General features: G+C 38.2%; 2 protein-coding genes across 4 annotated transcripts; both read right to left on the reverse strand.

Annotated features, from left to right (window-relative positions):
• Positions 1–876: 876 nt before the first annotated feature.
• Positions 877–15910, reverse strand: LOC121517268 (embryonic polyadenylate-binding protein-like). Of its 3 annotated transcripts, none has more exons than XM_041798916.1 (17): positions 15753–15910; positions 13806–13998; positions 13070–13263; positions 12740–12855; positions 12487–12573; positions 9847–9986; positions 9652–9746; positions 9202–9339; positions 8852–8947; positions 7994–8254; positions 6078–6165; positions 5877–5996; positions 5711–5793; positions 3638–3746; positions 1898–2028; positions 1249–1324; positions 877–1050 (listed from the first exon to the last, which is right to left on the reverse strand). In XM_041798916.1, the coding sequence occupies exons 2-16, from the start codon at positions 13996–13998 to the stop codon at positions 1262–1264; spliced, it is 1914 nt and encodes a 637-aa protein (XP_041654850.1). In that variant the 5' UTR covers positions 15753–15910; the 3' UTR covers positions 877–1050; positions 1249–1261. The 3 variants fall into 3 exon arrangements, with proteins under 3 accessions (XP_041654850.1, XP_041654849.1, XP_041654851.1); XM_041798915.1 differs by having other exon boundaries at positions 5666–5793; XM_041798917.1 differs by lacking the exon at positions 12487–12573 and having other exon boundaries at positions 5666–5793.
• Positions 15911–16916: 1006 nt separating this feature from the next.
• On the reverse strand, positions 16917–21361 carry LOC121517270 (14-3-3 protein beta/alpha-1-like). Its single transcript, XM_041798918.1, has 6 exons — positions 21242–21361; positions 19811–20112; positions 19585–19708; positions 19067–19230; positions 18845–18940; positions 16917–18750 (listed from the first exon to the last, which is right to left on the reverse strand). The coding sequence occupies exons 2-6, from the start codon at positions 20102–20104 to the stop codon at positions 18694–18696; spliced, it is 735 nt and encodes a 244-aa protein (XP_041654852.1). The 5' UTR covers positions 20105–20112; positions 21242–21361; the 3' UTR covers positions 16917–18693.
• Between the last annotated feature and the right edge of the window lie 1471 nt (positions 21362–22832).

Genomic DNA, 22832 nt, shown 5'->3' on the forward strand with positions numbered 1-22832 from the left:
GTATTCAATGTACGATTTTACAAAAGTGGCATTTGTTGATTTGACTTTTTCCCATAAAGCAGCAAAAATCAAACTTCAACCTGATACACGTTCATGGAAGAGTGCTGCAATGGATTCCGATTGGTTACTGGGAGTTGCAAACCTCAATGAGTTTATCCTGTGAAGACCAAAACATTCATTATTGTTGGATGCAGCAAAAGGGGAGGAAATCTATTGCGTCTTAAGCCTTATAGTTCAGATGTTTGGGTTTATTGGCCCATTTATAAATAAAACAAACTTAAGATAACATTTTTAGTCCATTGGTCCCTTAAGTATGATCAGTAGCTTACAGATTGTTAAATGGATATTATACACAGACCTAACTTTGTAAATTAAACAATATTGCAGTTTGAAACGCTCGAACAGTCATGGATGGACAAGTGGAAAATGCTAGAACAGGTCCCAGTGCCTGCCAGAGCAGCACAAATGAAGACCTCTCTGACAGAACCTCTCTGTCAGTGTCTATTTCCACTGGTTTGAGCTGCCAGTGCTCTTGTGTGCCAACCAGAGGAAAGGTGTCCCAGATTTTTCCCATTATGCACTGTACTGACTACATTAATAAACCTTTGTAAATGGGTAGAATACATTAGATGTGCAAACAGCTCATTCATAAAGTTGTCAGGTGAGAAAAGGTAAAGGCTGGCAGTGGCTGTTAGTTTTGATAAGGACGAAACCTTACCTTTGTACCACTGTTCCAGGTGTTTCAGTATGGTGGTGGAGAAAACACAAAACATCCAGAGGGGGGCAGTGATGAGCTTGTAATGACCCAGTGTACCACAATGATGAACAATCCATTTTAAACACATTTCCTAATTTTAACAAATGACTCAAGACAGGTTTAATGCATATACTTTAACTTTTATCTAACAAAACATCGCAGAACAACAAAATAGCTTTAACTTCACAAATCTCTTCTTTCATTTTGATCAAACATACAAATTTTTTTCTTTTTGTCCCCAAAATATTTTCCTTTTTTTTTCTTTTTATCCTCCTTCAGATAATTGCTGGCATCTGGGGAAAGAATTATAAAGTTAAAATTTAGTGGCAACACGTCTTCAACTCAGCTCATAGTTTTTTTCTAAACATGTTAGCACTGTGATGGCCACACAAGCCTAGAATAAAGTATTTATCTCAAGAGTCTAATAATCTAATAAATTTATAAAATGCCACACCTGAAATTACGTTTAAAAAGGAGCAGTAGACGCTTACCTGAAAGGGCTCTTCACTTCTTAGGAGAACAATCCTTCACCTGGTGAGCCTGTAGGACGGCAATCGCCTCTTCCACCTGACCAAAGAGAGGAAAAACAACCGTGTTATTGGTGAGGTTGGCTGGGCTCTGATCCAGATTTATTCACCTACCACATGTATGGCAGGAAAGCCTTAGTACACAGCTGTATTTGACTGTTTTAAGATTCAAGAAGCAACACAGTCACAACTTTTGAAGTAGAAATGGGTGTTACTGCAAAAAGATTTCATGGTTGTAGGTTTTCAAGATAAAGATTATTAACAAGTTTCAGCAGTTTTAAGGTGAAAATGAGTGTAGAACTAAATTTTTCTATATTGTGAAATGAAGATGCAACGAGCTTTCCGTTAAGCGAATTGTGGACAATTACACAATACCAAATTTGTAAGATAATTCTTCTACTTGGAGATAAATGAGATTGACTCTCTTCATCTACAAGCAGAGCACAAAACTTGCTTGTAATTTTTGGTCGCTGAGGTCAAGCTTCACAACTCATCAATAAAACAATCCCCATTAAGACATGCAATTAGTGGCAGCCATCTTCAAATCTGCGTGGCCCTTGATAAAATGGTCACAATGACAATCAAAGATGCAGAAATGTGGACTTTATGATACCTTAGCGTGCAGTGACTCTGGTGACTCCAGCATATGCAGCAGCTCAGAGTTGTCGATCTCCAGCAGCATCCCGGTGATTTTTCCAGCCAAGTTTGGATGAAGGGTATGGATAAGTGGGTACAGTCGCTCTCCTGCGGTATCAAACACAAAAGAGAGGGTAAAGCCTGTAGGTTGGGCCTAGGCAATATGGCTTCAAAATTATATCACAGTATTTTTCATACCTTTGATGGTAACCGTGTTACATTGCAGTATTACAAAATTAAAAAGAGATGCTTGTAAATCCAAATTCAAGTGTTATAAACCCTCTTCTCCCCTTAAAACAAGCCTTTGATTGCATACTCAATTTATGTCTAAGCATAGGAGAACAGAAGATTCTTTTCAATGTCTCTCTATGTTTACTTCTTTCTAACTGGTTCCATAATTTACATTTCATCTTTCCTGCTGAGGCATATTAAGCTACAATGACTTGAGCACAGTTCCTGATGAGGGCATTGACAATAAAGGCGTTTAAGAAAAATATCAGCTGTAGATTTTTATTGTGAAGAGCTTGACAGATGTGTTTTGCCTGCTAATCATGCTTAGTTACAGCGTCAAGAGTGGGTGCCGTTTGCTTAGTTACCTGACTACACATAATACTAGACCCAAGTGTGCCAATGACTGGACTCTGCTTGAGCTGTCCATCACAAAATCACTTGCTCTGCAAGTTGTGGGAGCGGATATGCCTTGCGCGTGCATCACAGCACAACGTAGGTGTTTAAACTGGTGATGATGGTGTGGTAAAAATCCATTCCATGGTAGAAAATTTTCTAGTGATGGTATAAATACCAGTTTACCACCCACCTAACCTTGCAAAGCAGATGGATACGCCCGTTTCTGTTTCTCACTGGTGAATCCATCTTGCACAGCTCCCATCTGAACCATCTGGGCCCAGTTAGAAAGTGACAGGACCAATCAGCATCGAGGGGCAGTATTTACGGGCACAGCAGAGTTGTGACGTAAGCAAGCAGCAACAAGAGGCCAGTGCAATTATGGCGAAAGATGTTAGCATGGATGCTGCTAAAGCACCAGTTTCATCAGAACGTGACAACATTTCTGTCTTAAAAGAAGAACAAAGAACAGCAGGGATTTTTTATCCATTCAAAAACGACAAGTCATGTACTGACATGTCTACAGTCGCCATGGTTCATGTTATGCAGTTCTGTATGGAGTTTACTCGGGTATGGGCGCACCTCGGTAGCGGCTACGTCACGTCCTTGTATTGCTCTGATTGGCCCGTAAAGATGTGACAGACAGAAGGTTCATCCAATCACCCTCCGAGTTTTTTTTTTCAAAGGCTCTGCTCTTTCCCAAATGCTGTCTATGAGTGGTTCACCAGATGGATGTGTGAAACAAATCTAACTGGTGTGCCAGGCTACCACCCACCACTACTGCAGATCAACTTGAATCTGCTCCGAAAGACAAAAACAAGAAAAAAACTAGAAAGAGCGCAGACCTCCGCCATTAGCCGTATCTTCCAATAGTAAAGAATCCTTTTAAAATTCCTGGATCCAGACGGTGATCCGGATCACTCCCAAAATCAAATCAGTTCTTCCTCATGCCATTTCCGACATTTCCTGAAAATTCCATCAAAATAAATTCCTTAACTTTTTGAGTTATGTTGTTAACAAACTAACAAACAAACTAAAAAACCCTGCCGATCACATGACCTCCTTGGCGGAAGTAATAAGTGATGCAACACACCAAGAAGCTGTTTCTGATCCATGGGTGGAGCTGCAGCAAGCAGTGAGGCGGTGAGCGGCTCTTGACCTTGAATGTGAACCTTCGGCTCCAGTGCAGGAGTAGGAATGACCTGAAGACAGTGTAGACAAGAGTTTACATTAAAACACATTAAAAAAAAGGCCTTGAAATGTTTCACTTTGTCAGAGATTAATCTAGAGTATGGAAATTTAACTTTCTGAAGTCAATCACATGAAGAAATGGACTTTCACAAGATGTACATAAAATATTTTCAATGCTACAAAATACTAAAGAAATGTACGTAAACTTCAGGCTTTGAATTAATTAAAAAAATCTCTAGTTATTCTGGCATTTAGCAAACAGGAATTATTTTGGTAATCCTAACTGATCTAAAACAGGAAAGGTTTAGTCTGATTTAATGTCAAACAGTGAGAAAAAAATGTTGTCTTTTTATGCCGTGTATATAAATTTCTGGTCTCACCTGTAGATGCAGTAATTTGTGCAAAAGGAGCTCTGACCAAGTACTGAGTGCATAAATGAGCAGCATTTTCCAGTTGGTCAACATTTTGGTATTACAAACCCCTTTTAGGGCTGTTTGTATATATATATATGTTTTATAATATTTTAATATTTTGGATTTTTAATTTGTGCGAGCTGTAAGATGTAATCATCAACATTAAAATAAAAAAGGTCTTGAAATATTTCCATTTGTATGAGATGTATCGAGAATCTATGGAAGTTTCACTTCTTGAATTAAATGAACAGCTGAAACTTAATTTTCCTTGGGATCAATAAAATATCTAATCTAATCATGTAAAACAGAAACATCAAAAAGTAGGTTATGTGAAATTTCTCCCTACATTTTAAAAGTTTTAGAATTTTTTAAAATCAAAACTTACAGACAAATGGTCTCCGTGGCTGAAGCAGAAAAACACTGAGTAACACCAGACCTCTCTTTGTCTCCGTCTGGCTGTTTCACTTCAGCATCAATTGAACTAAAAATGAAACCTAACTGAACTGATGTCGACCACTAGATGGCAGCAGAGAAACACATTTTGAATTTTTTTTTTTTTTTTTTTATAACTCACTACATTAAAGGTGGCACACTATAATTTCTTATTTCCCATATGATGAACCAGTTCCAACATGTAAAACGGGAAGGTTGTTCTCTGCATTTTTAATGCTCAGCCTGGCCAATCAAAGAGGTCGTTTGTGGAGTTCGTCATCAGCAAGGTTAAAATCAATGTGGCACTATTTTTGTGTGAATTATGCATGGACTTACCAAGCACAATGATGTAAATACATATATGAATACACGGAGAGAGCTACGGAACTGTCATCTTTCAGCAACTACACCAAAGGAAAAAAATAAAGAGACACCTCTGTACAGCACATGACAGCTACAGAGAGACAGAAAATGTAGGAGGGACACCATACCTTGGTTAAATACCTGAGACTGTTCCACATAAGGATAAATACTTATTAAAAATTACTTTGGCATGCAGCAGGAAAGCTATCACTCGCAAGTCGATGCAAGTTGATCCTCCAACATCAGCCCAGAGGGTGGGGATAAGAGATTAAATATATTGTATGGAAATACTTACTTTTACTCTAAGGCTTGAGTCAGAAAAATGAATAGCAATTTGGAACAAATGGATTATGTATAAACATTAAGAAAAAATATAACAGCGTACTCTAGAATATATGTTCTCTGTTGAAAAATTTTAAAAAGAAAGTAAAAAAATAAAGAAAACGTAGGATAGACTCATGACATACTCAAATTGCAAAAATCTGTGACTAGAGTGATGAAGAATGCAGCCCCTGTGCTTAGGGTTTCTGATCTACCAACAGAGCTAAATTAGTGAGAAGCCCATAAAGTTATTATATGTTGTGTAGTTTAAAATATTTTGTTTAAAAATCAGAAGCATAACAACAATGAACCAAACACTACTGGAGTACACAGCTAACAAGAATGCTCTATTTTGTAGTTTAGCTGTGTACTAGAAAACAGTAGGGTACGGACTGCAGTACCTGTCTGGGTGCAGGTACAGGAACAACATGCTGGGCATTTCTCACCGCAGACGAGTACTTGTACTGTCCGCTTCTGGTCACAACAGGCACGTCAGTACGTCCTCCTACAGTCTGGGTCCCAATGTTACCTGGATGAAGACGGTGCATGCATAAGATACTACTACCTACAGAAGCTCATTTAACAACAATAGAGCTCATCGTGCTGTCGTACTTGTCTTTTGCGTGGAGCTAATGACGCGAGGAGCCTGAGTGGAAGCTTGTCTGACTGTGGCGATAGGAGTCGACCCGTGACGGGGAGCCTGAGTACCAGGATACTGAGCTGGGTAGGGTCCTGAGAAAAGAGGAGACACATTTAACACAGACCGCATATTAACAGATGCAGTCATCACTTCACACATGATGATCCATTCACCCTGCACTCTGGGAGGCTGTCCTGTCCATCGAGGTACTGGTCTCATATTGCTGACAGCGCTGTGGTTGTAGAAGGAGCGAGTAGGAGGCTGAAGTGTAACACAAGTATGAGAATAGAAACGTTACATTTTGATTATAATTAGAGATGAATAAAAATATGCACATCTAATATCACAAGGCACAACATGTCATTTAAACATCTACAGCCCCTTTCAGAGGGATTCAACTATATAAAACTCTGCATTACCAGCTCTGGTAAGTGATAATCGCTTATTAAGAACAAGCGCAGGTTAGTATCTAACCTCAGTCCAAAGGTGCAGACTGACTAATAAACCACCACAATAAAGTGGTGTAGGCCACCATCACCTAATATACCAGCACCAGCTCTCATCAGTCAGGCATGTGTTTTCATGAAGAACACCATCTTTTAAGGGAAACACTGGATCAATTTATCTCTAACTGCATTACACCATATGTAGTGGCGACATATTTGTTAGTAAAATAGTACAGAGTTGACCTTTGTCAATTACACAATTATCATAATTCATAAAGTTGCCTGTAAAAGTGTTTGGTTGGGCCCGTATATACACTAAGTGGTCCTCATTCAGCAACCAGTCTTAAGAAGAAATTTGTTCGGGGGCGTTAAGATGGCCTAGCGGTTAATTTGCACCCCATAAACGCAGGCAGCCCGGGTTCAAGTCCAGCCTGTGGCTCCTGCATGTCTCTCCTCCACTCTCTCATCCCTGTTTCTGATTCTATCATTCTCTATGAATAAAGGCATAAAAAGCCCAAAATATATGGAAATAAAATGTTCATAAAACCCTCTTACACAGTAAGGAAGATTCTGCTATTTACCCAAGTTTTCTGTCAGTGATTTGTTCTCAGCAAAATCAAGAAATAAATCTAAGAACACTCCAGAGCACTTTTACGAACATCTGAGGGCTAATCAGAGAGGATAAAATGTTTAATTTTATACTCATCCACACTCAAATCTGCTAGATTAAGAAATACGTAATAAAAAAACTAATTCTATTTTACTGCTATTTTACCAATTCAGCCCAACAATATTATTAAAACACATACAAATTATTTAAATATGATAAAGTATTATTGTAAACATGCATTGTTTGATCTTAGCAACAAAATGTTGATTCTGAATATAAAGTTGGCTTGTGAGGAAGTTCTAACATTCGACATTTATTTAAAAGAATAAAAACCTATCTCCAAACAGGAGTATGTGAGCATCTGCAGGTATAAATGTGTTTAAATTTTTTTTTTTTATATTTAAGTCTTTTTAGAATGAATGTACATTTTAATTGAATGACTCATTCAGACTATTTTCAGACATCTGGTATACATCCTTTTTTACTACAGCTTAATGCATATCATTTCTGAAGCAGTGATTTCATCCAATTAATGTGTTTTTAGCATATATTTCATGGTTAAAATAGAGTTAAAGCTTCCTCATTTGATGGCGTTTGGAGTATGACTACATTTGTTTATAACTACAAGTAACTCAAAGTATTGATTGTTTTTTAGTTTATTTTAATGTTGACGTTACAGATATCTTGCTTCTTCTCCTCTCACTCCTATGTTCCTTATTTGTTTGCACATTGCCCTGCAGTTTCATGCCCTTATATGGGTATAAAGGGGCGTTTCTCTATACCATTTGGAGAACCATGTCTGTTTAAGGATATGTCATGAATCCTATGTGGGTTTCTTTTAGAAACTTTAAGAAATTAGTTCAAGCAACATCTTGGGAAGATATTTTTGCATAAAGGTACCATCACCACATTTTAAGTCAGGATAAACCCTGTGGGTTTTGGGAACTCTACCACTTTTTTCTAAAACCCTGAGTGAATCAAAGAGCTGTATTGTAATTAAAATATTTTCCCACTGTCAAAAAGCCAAACCTACCTGTGGTACAGTCATGTAGTATCCACCCTGATGATACGAGTCAATGACGGGACTCGTCATGGTCCTCAAGGTAGCAAGTCTCTGCATGTATTTATTGGTTAGGATGGCTTTACGCTCCTCCCTCCTCTGAGCCAGAGCCACATACAACGGCTTAGTGGCGACAATCCTCCCATTCATTTCAGTGACTGCTTTAGTCGCCTCCTCAGGTGAGGAGAAGCAGACAAAGCCAAAGCCTTTGCTTTGGGGGCCATCAGTCATGACCTACAGGAAAGAAAACTGATCAAAATCACACAAGTCTGAGAGACTGGAGATCGGAGTTGAAGATCAATACTTGGACGTCACAACTGGACATTAAAACTGAGAAGGCTATAAAGGACTGTGGATGCATTTTCAGAAAAGATAAAGACTTAATTTTGTGCACTTTTCTAAAGATTTGTTTTATGGGCAAAACAAAATCTACCACCAAATCCACTGTCCCAACATAAATTTTTTTGTGTTAAAAAAAATGATGATGATGATAATAATACTAAACAATATACAGAAAATGCACATGTATGTACTTAAATTAACATATGCAAGTATAATTATGATCAAATTAACCAGTACACTTGTCAATCTTAGATGGGGACATATATAAAAAAAACATTTCAGTATTCAGTTTTGGGGTATGAGGAGTATGAAAGACCCAAGAAATGTAAAATGCCAACCCAGTCCTTTGTTAGTGGTCCACCTATGTCTGCAAACTGCGATCCTTGTGACATCACAATAAAATGATACCACACCATGTCTGTTATAACTAAGGACTGTGCTGAGAGGTGTAAAGGGATGATGACTTTAACTTTTAAAGGCATTACAAACCTTGGCACTAGTGATGGTACCATAAGGGGCAAACTCCTTCCTGAGTCTCTCATCATCTATGCCATCATCCAGGTTCTTCACATACAGATTCACCCCCTGGAATCACAGGGCAACAATTGACAAGGTTTACTCTATCTAACTGGAAAAATTAAAAGACTTCAGGACATTACAGTGAAATAATCATGTGTACTCAGCAAACAGCTTCTGATGAATCAACACGTCTGGAAAACAACTCCATTGTAAAATGTGTTCAATCTTTCATTTATATCAAAGCATTAGAAATGATGGTAGAGAGTAATTTATGTGAATGAAAACTAGACAGAAACTATAAGAATAAAATGCAGCAGCACCTGATAGCGCTGAATGCGGTCCTGTTTGATCTGGTCAAACTTTCGCTTGAGTTCTCCCTGACGCTCCAAACGCTTCTGAGCCCGACCCACATAAATGACTTTTCCATTGATCTCCTTCCCATTCATTTCCTCAACAGCCTGGGTAGAAAACAGGAAATATGTAAGTTCTGTGTAGATAACTAAATCTGTATAAAGCCAAGTCTGGGCAGTATGTTTGAGATCTGAGGTCTTAACACTGATCTACATTCAGATCTGTAAACAGGAGTCCAGACTTTCATGGTTGTCTGAGCACACAGTGTGGGTAAAACTGGCACATTATGTTTATCCAGGGAAGTGAAGTAAAGCTAACAAAATAATGAACAGCTGTTAAAGTTCCATCTTTAATGCTGACACAGTAAACCATCTCTTCTGGCAGGTTGTCTGCCCAAGTGAACTCAAAGACAGTTTTACCTTCTGAGCATCCTCGTGGCTAGCGTAGTTTACAAAGCCGAATCCTCGTGAACGTCCCCTCTCATCCTTCATCACACGCACGCTCAGAGTCCTTCCTGAGAGATACAGGAGAAAACCAGTCTGTGACTGTCTGACAGAGAAAGTAAAACAACTTAACTATGAAGGATTAACAATTTCAAAATCGTTCCTACATACCGAATGAAGAAAAGACATCCTTGAGTTTCTCATCAGAGTAGTCTTCACCAAAGTTTTTGATGTAGACGTTGGTGAACTTCATAGCTTTGGTGCCAAACTCAACCTCTCTTTCTTTGCGGGACTTGAAGTGGCCAACAAAACTACAGACAAAATCCAACCCACCACCAAGGGAACATCGATGACAAAGTAAGTTAAAACTTCAGAGTGTACAGGGTGAAATGTGTCTTTTACCTTTAGCACATCATTATGAAAATAAGACGACAAAAAAGACAGAGCACAACAGCATCGAACAGCTTTATAGAACTGGCTGATAATTTGATTTGATAGAGTAGTTTCACTTTGTTTCGCATTTAAACCTGGAAATATAATCTCACATTGACTGTACTACTAAGGCATGAATTACCTGCAACGATGCAGGGCCTATGATTATGATAATATCACAGTACAGCTATTCTCAATGGTGGATATCAAGCAACCAACTGCAAGAAATTACAATGTCTGACTCAGGGCTGGGCGATTATGGCAAAAATCAAAATCATGATTAATAGAACTTTTTTGCCTCAATTATGATTAATGAATGATGATTCCACCCCCAACCTCTTACTCTGTTTGGTCTGTAAATATGTGTATAATTTTAAAACAAACAACTGAAAGGAATAGGCATAGATAAACAATTTATGGTTATTTAATGAAATATTTAAAATCAAAACACACATCAGCTGAAATGAAAATGTTTTTTGTAAAAAAGTCACATTTTTTTAAAGAAAAGGGAAAAAAATTGAAATAATTGACAAGGCAGGTTTAAGTCGGTTAGAGGCTCTATATGTCGGTTTCGATCATTTTTCGATTAATTGCCCATCTCTAATCTGACTTACTTACAATCTATCTAAAAATTACAATTGTGCATCAGTTTCTCTTATGCTTTACCCTGTAGCTGCTTTTCATTGCTGTAAAATATTACCCCATGTTCTTTTTAATCCTGCTGTAAACTACTTCTCAAACAAGCATTGATGTTACTTGAATACATGTCATTAGTGCAACTGTGAGGAGTTCAACTGGAAGGGAAATCCATTCAGAGTGCTGTTTATTCTTTTCAAATCAAAATATTAATATTTGATATCAGCTATTGATTTAAAACACAAGTCCACACAATGACATATTTCCAAACAGATATTTTGTCTCAAAAAATAAGAAGGGAACAATTTTCCTGGCACCAGTTCTTTGGCAAGTGGAATCCCGTCTATGTAGACGGCGTTAGGTGGGTTAGGCCGGCCAAACGCTACAGGATTTTAAGGCCGATTTGAAGCAAGATTTTCCTCCCCCAACAATCATGTAGTTGTATCCTGAGTAAAGCCTCCTCGCGAACGATTATTTGTCTGAATAATCGTCATGTGTGTGGTGTCAACATGATTGTTTTACTGCTCCAAATCATGTCATAGCCTCCCAGACCCCGAATCTTTAATTTCAAAGTTTGATATTTGCGATTCTATGTTTTCATGCCTCTGACGGAGTACCCATAACAACCAATGAGAGCGAGCAGGCAGGGCAGCGTCACCAACCAGTTCATATGTGCTTTCACCACTCACAATTGTAGCTTCATTCCAGCCAGGATTTCATCCTGATCCTTTCCCTTGTTTTATGATGTTTTGCTGCACCTGTAACATATGCCAGGGCAGCCTGTTGTGGAGGGACAGAAGAGGGTATCACAGACATCCATGCGTGTTTGTTTGCTTTTGTTTTCTGAAGTCACATAATCACCCAAAGTCGTTGGCAGGTCAGCAGGTGTGTGGTCTCCAGTGATCTGACAAGTCTGGCTGAGTTGTCTAGTGTGAGCGCTCAAAGGATAAAAGATGGAAAATCATATGAAATTGTCCTGATGTCTGTGGTCTCCCACGTCTTTAAAATCGTTTCAGATTTAAAAATCCTGTAGTGTGTGGCCAGCCTTAGGGGTTTTATAAAGCTCAAGAACTGCCTTTAACTAAAAGGTTACCATGGACTTAAACCTAGCTGACTGACCTGCTCCTCAGTGAGCAAGTCAGTCAGCTAGAGAGAGTGACTCATGTTTTGTTGCACTGAGGATTCAGATTCAGCACCACCAGAAAACCCTGGTCAGCCTACCACAAACATTGCAGACACACCAACACTCAGGTTGTTCTTTGTTTTAAGGACAATAAAGGCTAAAACTGTCAATGGAATTCATGCAAGAAAATCTAAGATTTTTAGTTCTCATCACCCAGCCCTATAACACAGTCTGAAGCTCCTGTGAGAAGTTGTTCCCACATTTAGAATAAAGAAGAGCCAGACTTTTTGTCACTACAAATGTCAGGACAATTTGTGCTGAGACCTGCACTGTATCTCTCTGTACACAGGGGGAACCAAAATCAATACATTTTGAAATTCCTCACAGGAGCTTTAAAGACAGTCCTCACACAGATATTGTTACAATGAATATTGATGAACCAGGCTGTTGAACTTAAGAAGAGATCTAGTTCTTGATTCATCCCTAAACATGGATAAAATCAGGATAAACAAACACTGTATGGACAAGACAGCTTTCTGGTGAGCTTTAGTGTCCAGTCTTGCATAAAATTACATACAGAACACAATAAACCTAGACACAGATCCTACCAACTCACTGACCTAAACAGGGACAACTGACATTTTTTCCCCAGGGCACAGGCCTTTGGCTTGACAATGCCAGATTCCAAATGAAAACCTGTCTTTTTACTGGATAAAAAACAAAACACATGAAATAGTCATCTACACAAATATTTTTTGAAGAGTCATCAGTATTCATTAATATTGTAAATATGCAAATGTGCTGCACTACTCTTGGCCTTAACTTATTTGTATAATCATAGTATATTAGCTTTTCAAAGTAATGACTACTCACACTTTCCTATCATTCAGCAGCATCCCATTCATGGTGTCAATGGCACGGTTTGCTGCCTCCTGTGTCTCAAAGTGAACAAAGCCATAGCCTTTGGATCCTTTTTCATCACATACGACCTACAAAGAAAAAAATATGCTGAGAACATTTTCTCTGTAAAATATCAGTGTGTTTGCATCCAATGTATGGATTCTTGTATTGATATGGGTGATAACTCCAACATTGTTTCATAAATCTGACTTCACAGACTCAGTATTCTTGCACGCTCGTTTTAATAAGTAAAACGGTTCATTCCAGAGCTTCAAAAACCATGTATAATACACAGACACTTACCTTGCAGGACAAGATATTTCCAAAGGCTGAGAAGGTGTCATACAGCGCCTTGTTGTCAATAGATTCGTCCATGTTCTTGATAAAGATGTTTCCCACACCAGACTTCCTGAGTCCTGGGTCACGCTGGGACCACATTATCCGGATAGGCCTGCCCTTGATAACATCGTAGTTCATGGTATCGAGGGCACACTCAGCTAGAAATAATAATATTTAAGTCCAAATTTTTATACATTTCAAAGCACACTAAACATGACTTCACATTCCCAGATCCTACACAATAATAGTTGATCACTGTTTCTCATATCACCCCGGGGAGGAAGTGAGGGAGGTGGAGAAAACATTTGTTGATGGAGAGGAAAAAGATAGAAACTTCAATTGATCCTCTGTCCTAATGTTGCTCATTTTTCTTAAATCTAAAAGCAATGCTTCAACTATAAATCACTTCCATCCTGCACATGTCACCCCATAAACATAGTCTTTTTTTTAGACTTGTAGCATTTGTTAAAGGTATGAATGAAGCACCTGTAGAGGTGTGCTCTGCTTGTTCTTATTGCTCATGCACATTTGCAAGCACCTATAGAATGGGGTTTTTAAACACCTGGCAGTTGTACTGTCTACCCTGGTAAAATTTTGATAGTATGACAGTATTAAAAAATTAATACTGCTCAATCCTACAAAGCAAGAAAGTAATAAACAACTTCAGAAACTGTGGATTTGTGCAAAACAGGTACTGTACCATCTGCTGGTTGCTGGAAGTTAATGTAGGCATATCCCAGGGATCTGCGGGTGATGATGTCACGGCACACACGGATTGACATGATGGGTCCAGCGGGAGAAAACTTCTGGTACAGCATGGCCTCCGTCACATCTGGATGCAGATCCCCGACATACAAAGAGGCGAGGGGGTAGGTTGGTCCACTGCTGTTCATCTTGGGTAGTAGAAGTTACAAGGATTTTTGAAAGTTCTTGGTGCAGAAGTCATAAGGCTTGTTTGAGCCACAATTTCATCACACTTTGACTTAATGTGTAATATGATATACAGGGTTCCCCACACACTCTTGACAATCAAATGTAAGATGTTTAAGACCTTCTTTAATGACATGAAATTTATATTTTTTGTGCTGCAAAAGGTCAAAAATGAAAGGCATGGGAGAGACACACCTGAATAATATGGTGCACTGTTAATAAAATGTCAATAGATTTAGAACAATGACATTTTTTGTTCATAAGCACCAACATTTGAGGTTTTCACATTTAATGCCTCTTTATTAGTATAGAGCAGTGGTTCTCAAATGGTATGGCAAGGCACGATGTCTCTGTGTGTCTTGGGAATCTGAACGACCATGCTTGATAACTACAATAATACAGCTAGAGATACTTTTGCATATGTTTTCACAGGTATTTTGATGCTGTAATACTGCTTTAAAACTTGCAATATCACATAATATCAAAATGTTTAAAACTTGAACCTCTTTGAAAACTATACTTTTTCTGCTCAATTTCTGGCTTTTTTTTAACTGTGCTTTTGTATCATAAGAACATATTTTGTTTAATTTAGTGTTAAATTGACAAATAACAGGTACAAAAAGTTCTGATTTGCTACAGCAGATTGCTTTAAATAACAACTATGAATAAGGCTGACATAGCTGAAATGTATGATGAAAAGAAACGTGCATTTTAGCATGTATTGGTTTGAATCAGTTGTTGCCAATGGTGAAGAAATGCATGTCTAGGTGTGCATTGTGAATTTGATCAACCATGCATCATTACTACAACTAAACATCAAGTAAAGATTACATGTTAAAGAGGCAATTTTGGATGGATTTAAGTATGGTGTGGTATGGTTTTGGTTTGTTTTTAGGTGTGCCTTGAGCAAAAAAAAAAAAAGTTTGAAAATTGCTGTTACAGAGTATAGTGATATTTAGCATATCATTCATAGCAAGCAAGTGGAAAACAAAGATTCGATATAGGCATGTCTAAGTAAAGGTGCCTTCCAAGATTTAAGACCACTCACCTGTAAAATCAAAAATTTTTAAGGCTTTGAATTTTTTAAGCACAATTTAAGACTTTCCGAGACATGTTTAGGCTCTGCAAAACCCTGGATTAATCAATATAATCAATACGATAGTTTCGATCAATAAAACAAAAAGTTTGAAGGAGATTTTGCAACATTTTCTACCTTTCAGATGATAACTTAAGTCTGTTTTTGTGAATACGATGTTATTTATAATTAAACCATTGCATTATTACCATTTTTTTCTCTAAAGCCTTTGAGGCCTTTCTAGATGGTACTCCACACCACATTTCTGACTGAGGCAGCCTTTAAATGCTGTCAATTTATATTGATTGTTCATAAAGTAGGTCACATGATAATGCCTGTTAACACAAAATTAGCACTTTCATGTCAAGAAAGGAACCATAAGGCTGAGTGCCTGGCAAAAGAAGTTAACATTTGTGAGACGAACTAACGTTTTGTCGATTATTTTGGCATGGAAAAAAATAGAATTCGACTTCCAAAGCTTGAAGAATAAGACTTTAAAAAATATTAAGCTTTTTACTATAAACATTAGCATAAAAAGCTAGCTAAAGTTGGCGAAATCTGTTCACTTAATGCAGAGCAGCAAGTGAAGCTGTAAAATACTAAACAAAGAGATGAAAGCCCCCCAAAACATCATTTACTTACAGTTATTAGCGTAATTTGTCTCTTTGATGAAATCCTGGTGTGTTTTTCCAGTGTTGCAGGTCGTGAGCGCTGATCGATTTCCACATGGGCGGGGGGTTGTTTTCGTTTAATTAAGACAGTGGAACACCTGCATCTGTCCTCCGCGCAACGCCATCAAGTATTTGGACGGTAGAGTTTAAAGTAACGTGACATTCCGCGATAAAAGCTAGTTCCCGTGAATCGAGGGGTAATCTACTATATTCGCCCTTGTCTGAAAGCAGTTTTATGTATTACTTTACATGCGTGAACCATATTCGGACAATAAACCTCTCAATTCTCTTAATTTTCTTTTCCGTCCTTGAAAAACTTGCCCGGAAACCAGTTCACTGAAGGTCATACATGTCACTGATAAATTCCAATGTGGCTTCCAAAATAAAATAAGCATTGCTTGGTGTCAACAAGTGATATTATCCTGTATGCAGGAAAAAATTTGACTCCCATTCTCACCCTTCAACAACTTAAAATGGGTCCAGTCTAACACTTTTAGGTCTGTACTTGTGTTTTCTCCTCTGCTGTGTGGAGTTCCTCAAGATTCAGTCTTTGAACCAATGCTTTTCTACGCCTACTGCCCTTAGGGAGTCTGTTAACTAGTTTTATGGAATTTCTGCTGTGCTGATGACAGTAAATTTATGTCTTTGCAAAAACAGTAACATTGATCAGCTTTCCTCTCTGTGACTATTTGGCTGTTGTTCAAGGGTGGATAACCCCCATTTTCCTTCACTTTACCCATACAAACCTGAAATACTTCAAACTGGACCAGAAACCTTTTCCACTGCAGTTATTCAGCTTATTTTCCCACTCTAATCATATTTAAATGAACCACATGCTTAGGATCATTTCCCACACAACCTTTGACCACCGTATCTCAAAGCTTGTACTGACCCGTTTCCTGGAACTATATAACACTAAAAAAAAACATTTAAATTTACTCCCTCACTGTTCTTGAGCTTTTATAGTCTCCTCTTTGTTTCAGCAGTTCAGAGTGCATACCTCAGCCAACCATCCCTAACCATCTACATTTAACCCAAGATGCAGCTTTTGTCACAAGTACAGTACTTTCATTAAAGTACAATATAAATTGATCTCTGTCTTACAATAATTCCTTTGAACAAAATTAAGACGTTATTTTCCTGTTATCTTAAACGAAACTTTATTTCACTGAATGGTCTTTGACACTTTCCTATTTCTTACATGTATAGTGAAACTAGAATGGTCTTAAGATACATAAACACAAAGCTAGAATTACACCAACCACTGTTTTATCTCCATTTTCAGTCATTGCTTTTTAAGAGCTATTCTAAAATTTTCACAACCACGTGTGTGCACTGGGTAATAGACTGTTACAGAAGCAAATTTTAGCCATAAGACTTGTCAGTAAAAACAAAGCAAGTAGATACCTGATATACAGACAGGCTTCGTTCCACATTCACTAACTGCATTTTCATCAAGCATAATAATAAACTGACATGATTTTTTTCAACAGAAATTATTTCAATTTATCGGAGCATTGTCAGAGTAAACAGACTGTCAGCTATAATGTGGAATGGTGTCTTCAACTACAATATGTGGAATGTAGTGGTGATACATGGTATTGTGACACTGAGCTTCTTTTCAAAATCTCCAAATTGCACCTTAAAAATAGACCTGATTACGGAGGCAATCATTCACACCAGCTATGTTTGACAGCTGAGATGCACCTGGGTACAAATTAAGATTCAGCAAATTTAAGTTCGTCTGGTCTAACTCGTTTTCTTCCAAATTTCCAGACGAGAAGCAGAGCTTGCCCCTTAAAAACAGGCTGCAAGAGAAGGCCAGGCACAGATTTCTTTTCTTTTTTGGGGGGAGAAAACAACTGCTTTAAGAGGAATATTTTGCAAGCAGGGTTGATACAGTGTGGTAAGACATTTTCAATTAACATCAATAAAAGGTTATTTTAGGTTTTACATAAAGATGATAGTCAATCTTGCAAAATACATGGAACCACATTTACGCACATACATTTTCCATTGTACTGAGATCAAGCAGCACCTGAACAGTGAGTAAAACTACAATGACAATCCATACTTAGTTCAAAATAACGAAAAAGGAGCACTGCCTTTCCAGAGCCTAATAATGTGGAATGTCTGAACAAATCTAACATGACAATTTAAGGGGTCCCTTAAAGTTTGTAACTGTGAAATTTTGTGAGCATGATCAAGGAGCATTACACCAAGATGTCAGTGTCACAATACAGCCTGCCTCCTTTCTGTATGAACACACAGCAGAATTGCAGTTAGTTGATAGTTGACAGGATTGTACGTGCGTCTGAAAATTCAAACACACAAAAAAATAACTGTTTTAGGGGTTGTGAAGCAAATGGAACACCTACCATCACAGTGTTTGGTGGAAATCAACTGCCAGTATAATTACCATACAATAAACCTGTAAATATCATGAGGAATCACAAATAAGAAAGTTACAAAAAAAAAAAAAAAAAAAAGAAAAAAAAGGAAAAAAAAGGGGGATGAAAAATGCACCACAAACTAGCTGGGACAAAGGGATTTGGAAGGACGATTAGAATTCACAACACCCCCTCCCCCCCAGATCATACGCACAGTCTTTCACATCCTTTCACACTTTCTCACTCACAACAAACAGACACGCACATGCTCAAACCAACAAAAAAACAACAGCAACATGGACTCACTAATCAATACAACATGTTTCAACAAAGTGACTGAATCTGCTAACTGAAAAATCACCCTGTCACCTCACAGTAAACTGGAGGGGTAAACTAGTTGGTCAGGAGCAATTCAGGCTGCTTGTCATACAGAAGTGGGAGGAGCTGATGGAGTGGAGGGGGATGTATATAAGCTGTCTGTGTTTAAGATAAGAGTGTAGGTGGATTAACAGTGCAATTCCATTAGTTTTCCCCGTCTCCAGTCTCTCCCTCGTCTGCCTGGTTTTCTGATGTCCACAGCTGGGAACAGAGGGAATAAAATCGTTAATATTTTTGGTAAATCAGTACATCATGAGAAATAAGACAAGCAAAGTGCATGGGGCTCAGGACTCACAGTCAGGTTGTCCCTTAGTAGTTGCATGATCAGGGTGCTGTCTTTGTAAGAATCCTCGTTCAAAGTGTCAAGTTCAGCAATGGCTTCATCAAATGCCTGAAATATTGAAGATTTATCTTATTTTACTTTAGAAAATTAAAAAAGTGACAATGTATACATTATGGTTTAAATTTAAAAAGTGTTTCAGCAATCAAAAGGTTTTAGCAAATGTAGTTCTCATACCGTCTTTGCCAGGCAGCATGCCTTGTCCGGGTTGTTGAGAATTTCATAGTAGAAGACTGAGAAGTTGAGGGCCAGGCCAAGCCTAATCGGGTGTGTTGGCTGCATCTCCCCCTTGCTAATGTCAAAAGCTTGCTGGTACGCCTGCTGGGAGTTGTCCACTGTGTCTTTGAGTAAAAGAGGAAAATATTTTTTTTTAAAAAGTTGTTAAGCAGTTTAATACAATGCAATAAATGGAATTTTCAACTGCAAGTGGCAAAACAAGTGACACAGACTTTAACAGCATATGAATGAAAGTCAAATGTGTTTGCAAATCTTTGCCAATTCCATACTGAGCATCAGGCACAGAATATGGTTGTGTCTGCCTAGCACTTAATTTAATTTTCCTTTTTCCTTTGTGTGGAAGAGGGGGTTACTATGACTTTTTTTTGCTTACAATTTCTGCCTCCTTTTATGGGAACTACAGAAAACAAAAAGGGGGAAAATTATTATAAAAAGAAAAACAGATAGTCCTCACTTACCCTTCTTACAATCCCCAGATGCAACCTCAGACAAGTATCTATAATAATCGCCTTTCATTTTCAGATAGAAGACCTTGCTTTCAGCAGCAGTTGCATTGCAAATGAGAAAGTTGTCTAGCAGCCCCTGGATACAAAAGAAGAGTATAATCACCCCAGAGCAATATTTTACACAAGTGTCTGAATCTGAACTGTTTTAAAGATATCAAAAGAAATTAGAAACCCTTACAAGCACATCCTTGCAGATTTCCTGCAGCTCAGATTCAATCTTCTCCCGATATTCACGTGCCATCTGCTGTTTTTTTTCATTGCCCTCAGTCTTCTGCTCAATGCTGGAGATGACACGCCAGGATGAGCGACGGGCTCCTACAACATTCTTGTAGGCAACAGAGAGAAGGTTGCGCTCCTCATTTGACAGCTCCGAACCTTGCTCTGTCACCGCCTTCATGGCTTTGGCCATGTCATCATAGCGCTCAGCCTGCTCAGCAAGCTTGGCCTTCTGTACCAGGTCGTTCTTATCCATTTTCTAGTCTAAAAGAGAGAGAGGGGGAAAAATACATTTAGAAGATGTTATTCTCAGACAATCATCTAAACAAGAAACAGTTTAACAAAATATAACATCAGTTGCTAAAAATATTAATAAGGTTAGTAATGTAATTCATACATTAAGAAGGTCTTTTAAATAAGGTAACCATTGGATTGCAAAGCAAGGATAAGCACTGCCAAGTGGGCCCCTTGGCAAGTGGGTCAACCATACACATCATTAGCTAAGGTTAGCTGCTAGTTCGTCGAAAGGGCTATCCAATCGTCCTTATCGCTAGTTAACGATTTTTGTCTAATTATTGCCAAAATCGCATCTAAAGCAGCCTTAACACGTATCAAGGTGTAACATTTCATATACATGTCATGTCTAACGGCAAATTTAACGCTGTTAAAACGGACACTTGCTCCATCAGCCTTCCCGGGTCAGGCTGTAATGTCCTCCCCTTATGTTGCTAAAGCGCTAGCGGGAGCATACATTTTGGCAACCCATATTCAACGTTAGCTTAAGTGGATGCGGTCATATATTCCTTTGGGTCCGTTATTGGGCTATCTCGGGCGAGCCGTGGTCACAAACTAATTTGGATAAAGCAAATGCTGCTACTAATCTGTCGTATTAATGACTACACAAAGCGAGCTGCTAGCAATGAGCTAGCTACCGTCCTCTACTATACAGTCACTGCTACATAACGGTAACGTCCGTTAGCTGGCTAGGCCAGCAAAAGCACCGACCGACTATCGTTTAAAATACACGGTTTGGGTGTTGGCCATCGTCATTTGCTTTTTTCTATAATAATTACAAATTAAAACATCATTATCTTTGTTAGAAAATCGGGTATTTAATTCGTTTTCAACAGCTGTACCACGGCCCGCCCAGGCTTACAAGCCTGTCAGAACAAAGTGTCATGGAATCCGACCGTCGGTTAGCTTGTAGCTAATGCTAGTGAGCGAGCTAACGGTCTAGCCTTTCACAAACCCCGCTACCCTGCTAAGTTAGCGTTATATGGCTTCTCAACAGGATTCAACCGGACACGATGAAACAGCCGTTTAAACACTGAGCCTCGAACAAAATTGTATCATTATTGTGCACGCTTCGTTGTCGTGGGCTCGATATACTTACAATAGTGGCGGCTTTTAATCCTGCTTTTTTTATCGCTCTCTGGACGATTCAGCCTCTGTCCTCCGTCTCGCTCAGCGTATCGTTCAGGGCAGTACCACTTCCGCTACACTGGCGCTTCTCTTCCCCCTTTTTTCACCACACATCTGCCTTACGTAATGCAACCACTGTTAAACACGCTAAAGGAGATCATTTTTATAGCAGTACTAATACTGCTTTTTACCCTTAAAGGGTTGTTGCATCACAATTTCATGGGGTTAAAATATACGATGATCCCTTTTTACAATAGGTCGGATTAAGCTGATTATTTCCATCCTGACGTGATCTGAGCTGAGATGTATTTGAAAGTAGCAACTAAGTCGGTCGTGTCTGGCACTGCTACAATCTAGTATAAGTTACTCAAACAAGTGATCATTATTCATACAAAATAAAATATTACTCGACCTTTCATTTTATCTATTAGCTCCGTAGACTACAACATTTAACACCTAATATTAGAAACGACTTTAGACAGAACATTTGGAGGACTATTGTTTTCTGTAGCCTACGGATGGATAACAGCACATGTGACACTTCAGATGTATAATAATGCTTCTTTTGTGGTTAGTCATTCTGCACAGCAAAGGTCAAGGTCAGTGACAGAGCATCACCCCTAGAGCTTGAGGGGCTAGTGTTTTTCTCAAAGACCCTTCATCCGCAGCTTATCAACTGGAGATGGGCCTACTCCAGTTTAGAAAAGGTTACTGATAGCAATCTGTTTCTGCACTTCAGTAATACATCTTTGAATCTTATCGTAGGTTGGTTGTGTCATTTTTTTCTGAGTGCATACAATAATAGCAATACTGAAAATGATTTTCAGCATATTGTTGTTTTTTTCTTTCAATCTTGCATGTAAAAAATGTTGAATTGCAGAGATACAATATTAAGTTGTTTAAAACCATAGATAGGCTATTTGCTTTTTTTCCAACAATGAAATGCTCAAAAGATTAATAGATGCATACAATTTCGTCTAATAAATCAATCAACTAAAAGTTTCTGTACGACTTGAAAATGTCTTTGTATTTAAAGAGATGAAGTCTTTATATTTAAAGAGATGAAGTCTGTATAACTTCCAGAGTTGAAGTCTGGACTTCATAAATGTAATATGGTGGATGCTTTTTTCAATCTGAAAACCAAGCCTACATTTCTTTAAACCCTGTTTGAACCCTAACACAGTTCACCTGTATGAATATCAAAATCTTCATACATCAAAAAGGGAATAAAGGCTTGCATGATTCCACGTCTTAGCTTACAGAACTTATCAATTCTGGCATATTTAAGAAAGAAATAATCATCCTTTTTGTGGAGCTGTTTTTTTTTTTTATAATGTGCACCTTTTGAATGAGGAAATGCCCAATTCCAATAACTGCTTGAATGTTTGTTGGATCTGAATTTGACAAAAAGTTGGTTAGAACATTAGTAACATTTCATTTGATAGCCTATCCTAATTTCAGACCCAGCCCCTTTTTTTCAGCCTTTGGATGCTACTTGTTTTGACAAATTGAAGCAGGTCTCAATCAGACACCTCAATACATTTAGGGTTAAAATTGTTTCT

This window comes from Cheilinus undulatus, linkage group 11 (genome assembly GCF_018320785.1).
Source record: "Cheilinus undulatus linkage group 11, ASM1832078v1, whole genome shotgun sequence".
NCBI classification, from domain to species: Eukaryota; Metazoa; Chordata; class Actinopteri; order Labriformes; family Labridae; genus Cheilinus; species Cheilinus undulatus.

What these genes read in the sequence shown, in the direction of transcription:
- LOC121517270 (XM_041798918.1), bottom strand. Translation starts at nt 20,104, where the DNA reads ATGGATAAGAACGACCTGGTACAGAAGGCCAAGCTTGCTGAGCAGGCT. An exon ending in AAATCTGCAAGGATGTGCTT is followed by an intron (nt 19,709 to 19,810) that starts GTAAGGGTTTCT and finishes TTTTGTATCCAG; the next exon opens with GGGCTGCTAGACAACTTTCT. An exon ending in CATGCTGCCTGGCAAAGACG is followed by an intron (nt 18,941 to 19,066) that starts GTATGAGAACTA and finishes TCAATATTTCAG; the next exon opens with GCATTTGATGAAGCCATTGC.
- LOC121517268 (XM_041798915.1), bottom strand. Translation starts at nt 13,998, where the DNA reads ATGAACAGCAGTGGACCAACCTACCCCCTCGCCTCTTTGTATGTCGGG. An exon ending in GGATGTCTTTTCTTCATTCG is followed by an intron (nt 9,747 to 9,846) that starts GTATGTAGGAAC and finishes TGTATCTCTCAG; the next exon opens with GAAGGACTCTGAGCGTGCGT. An exon ending in GCCACGAGGATGCTCAGAAG is followed by an intron (nt 9,340 to 9,651) that starts GTAAAACTGTCT and finishes TTTTCTACCCAG; the next exon opens with GCTGTTGAGGAAATGAATGG.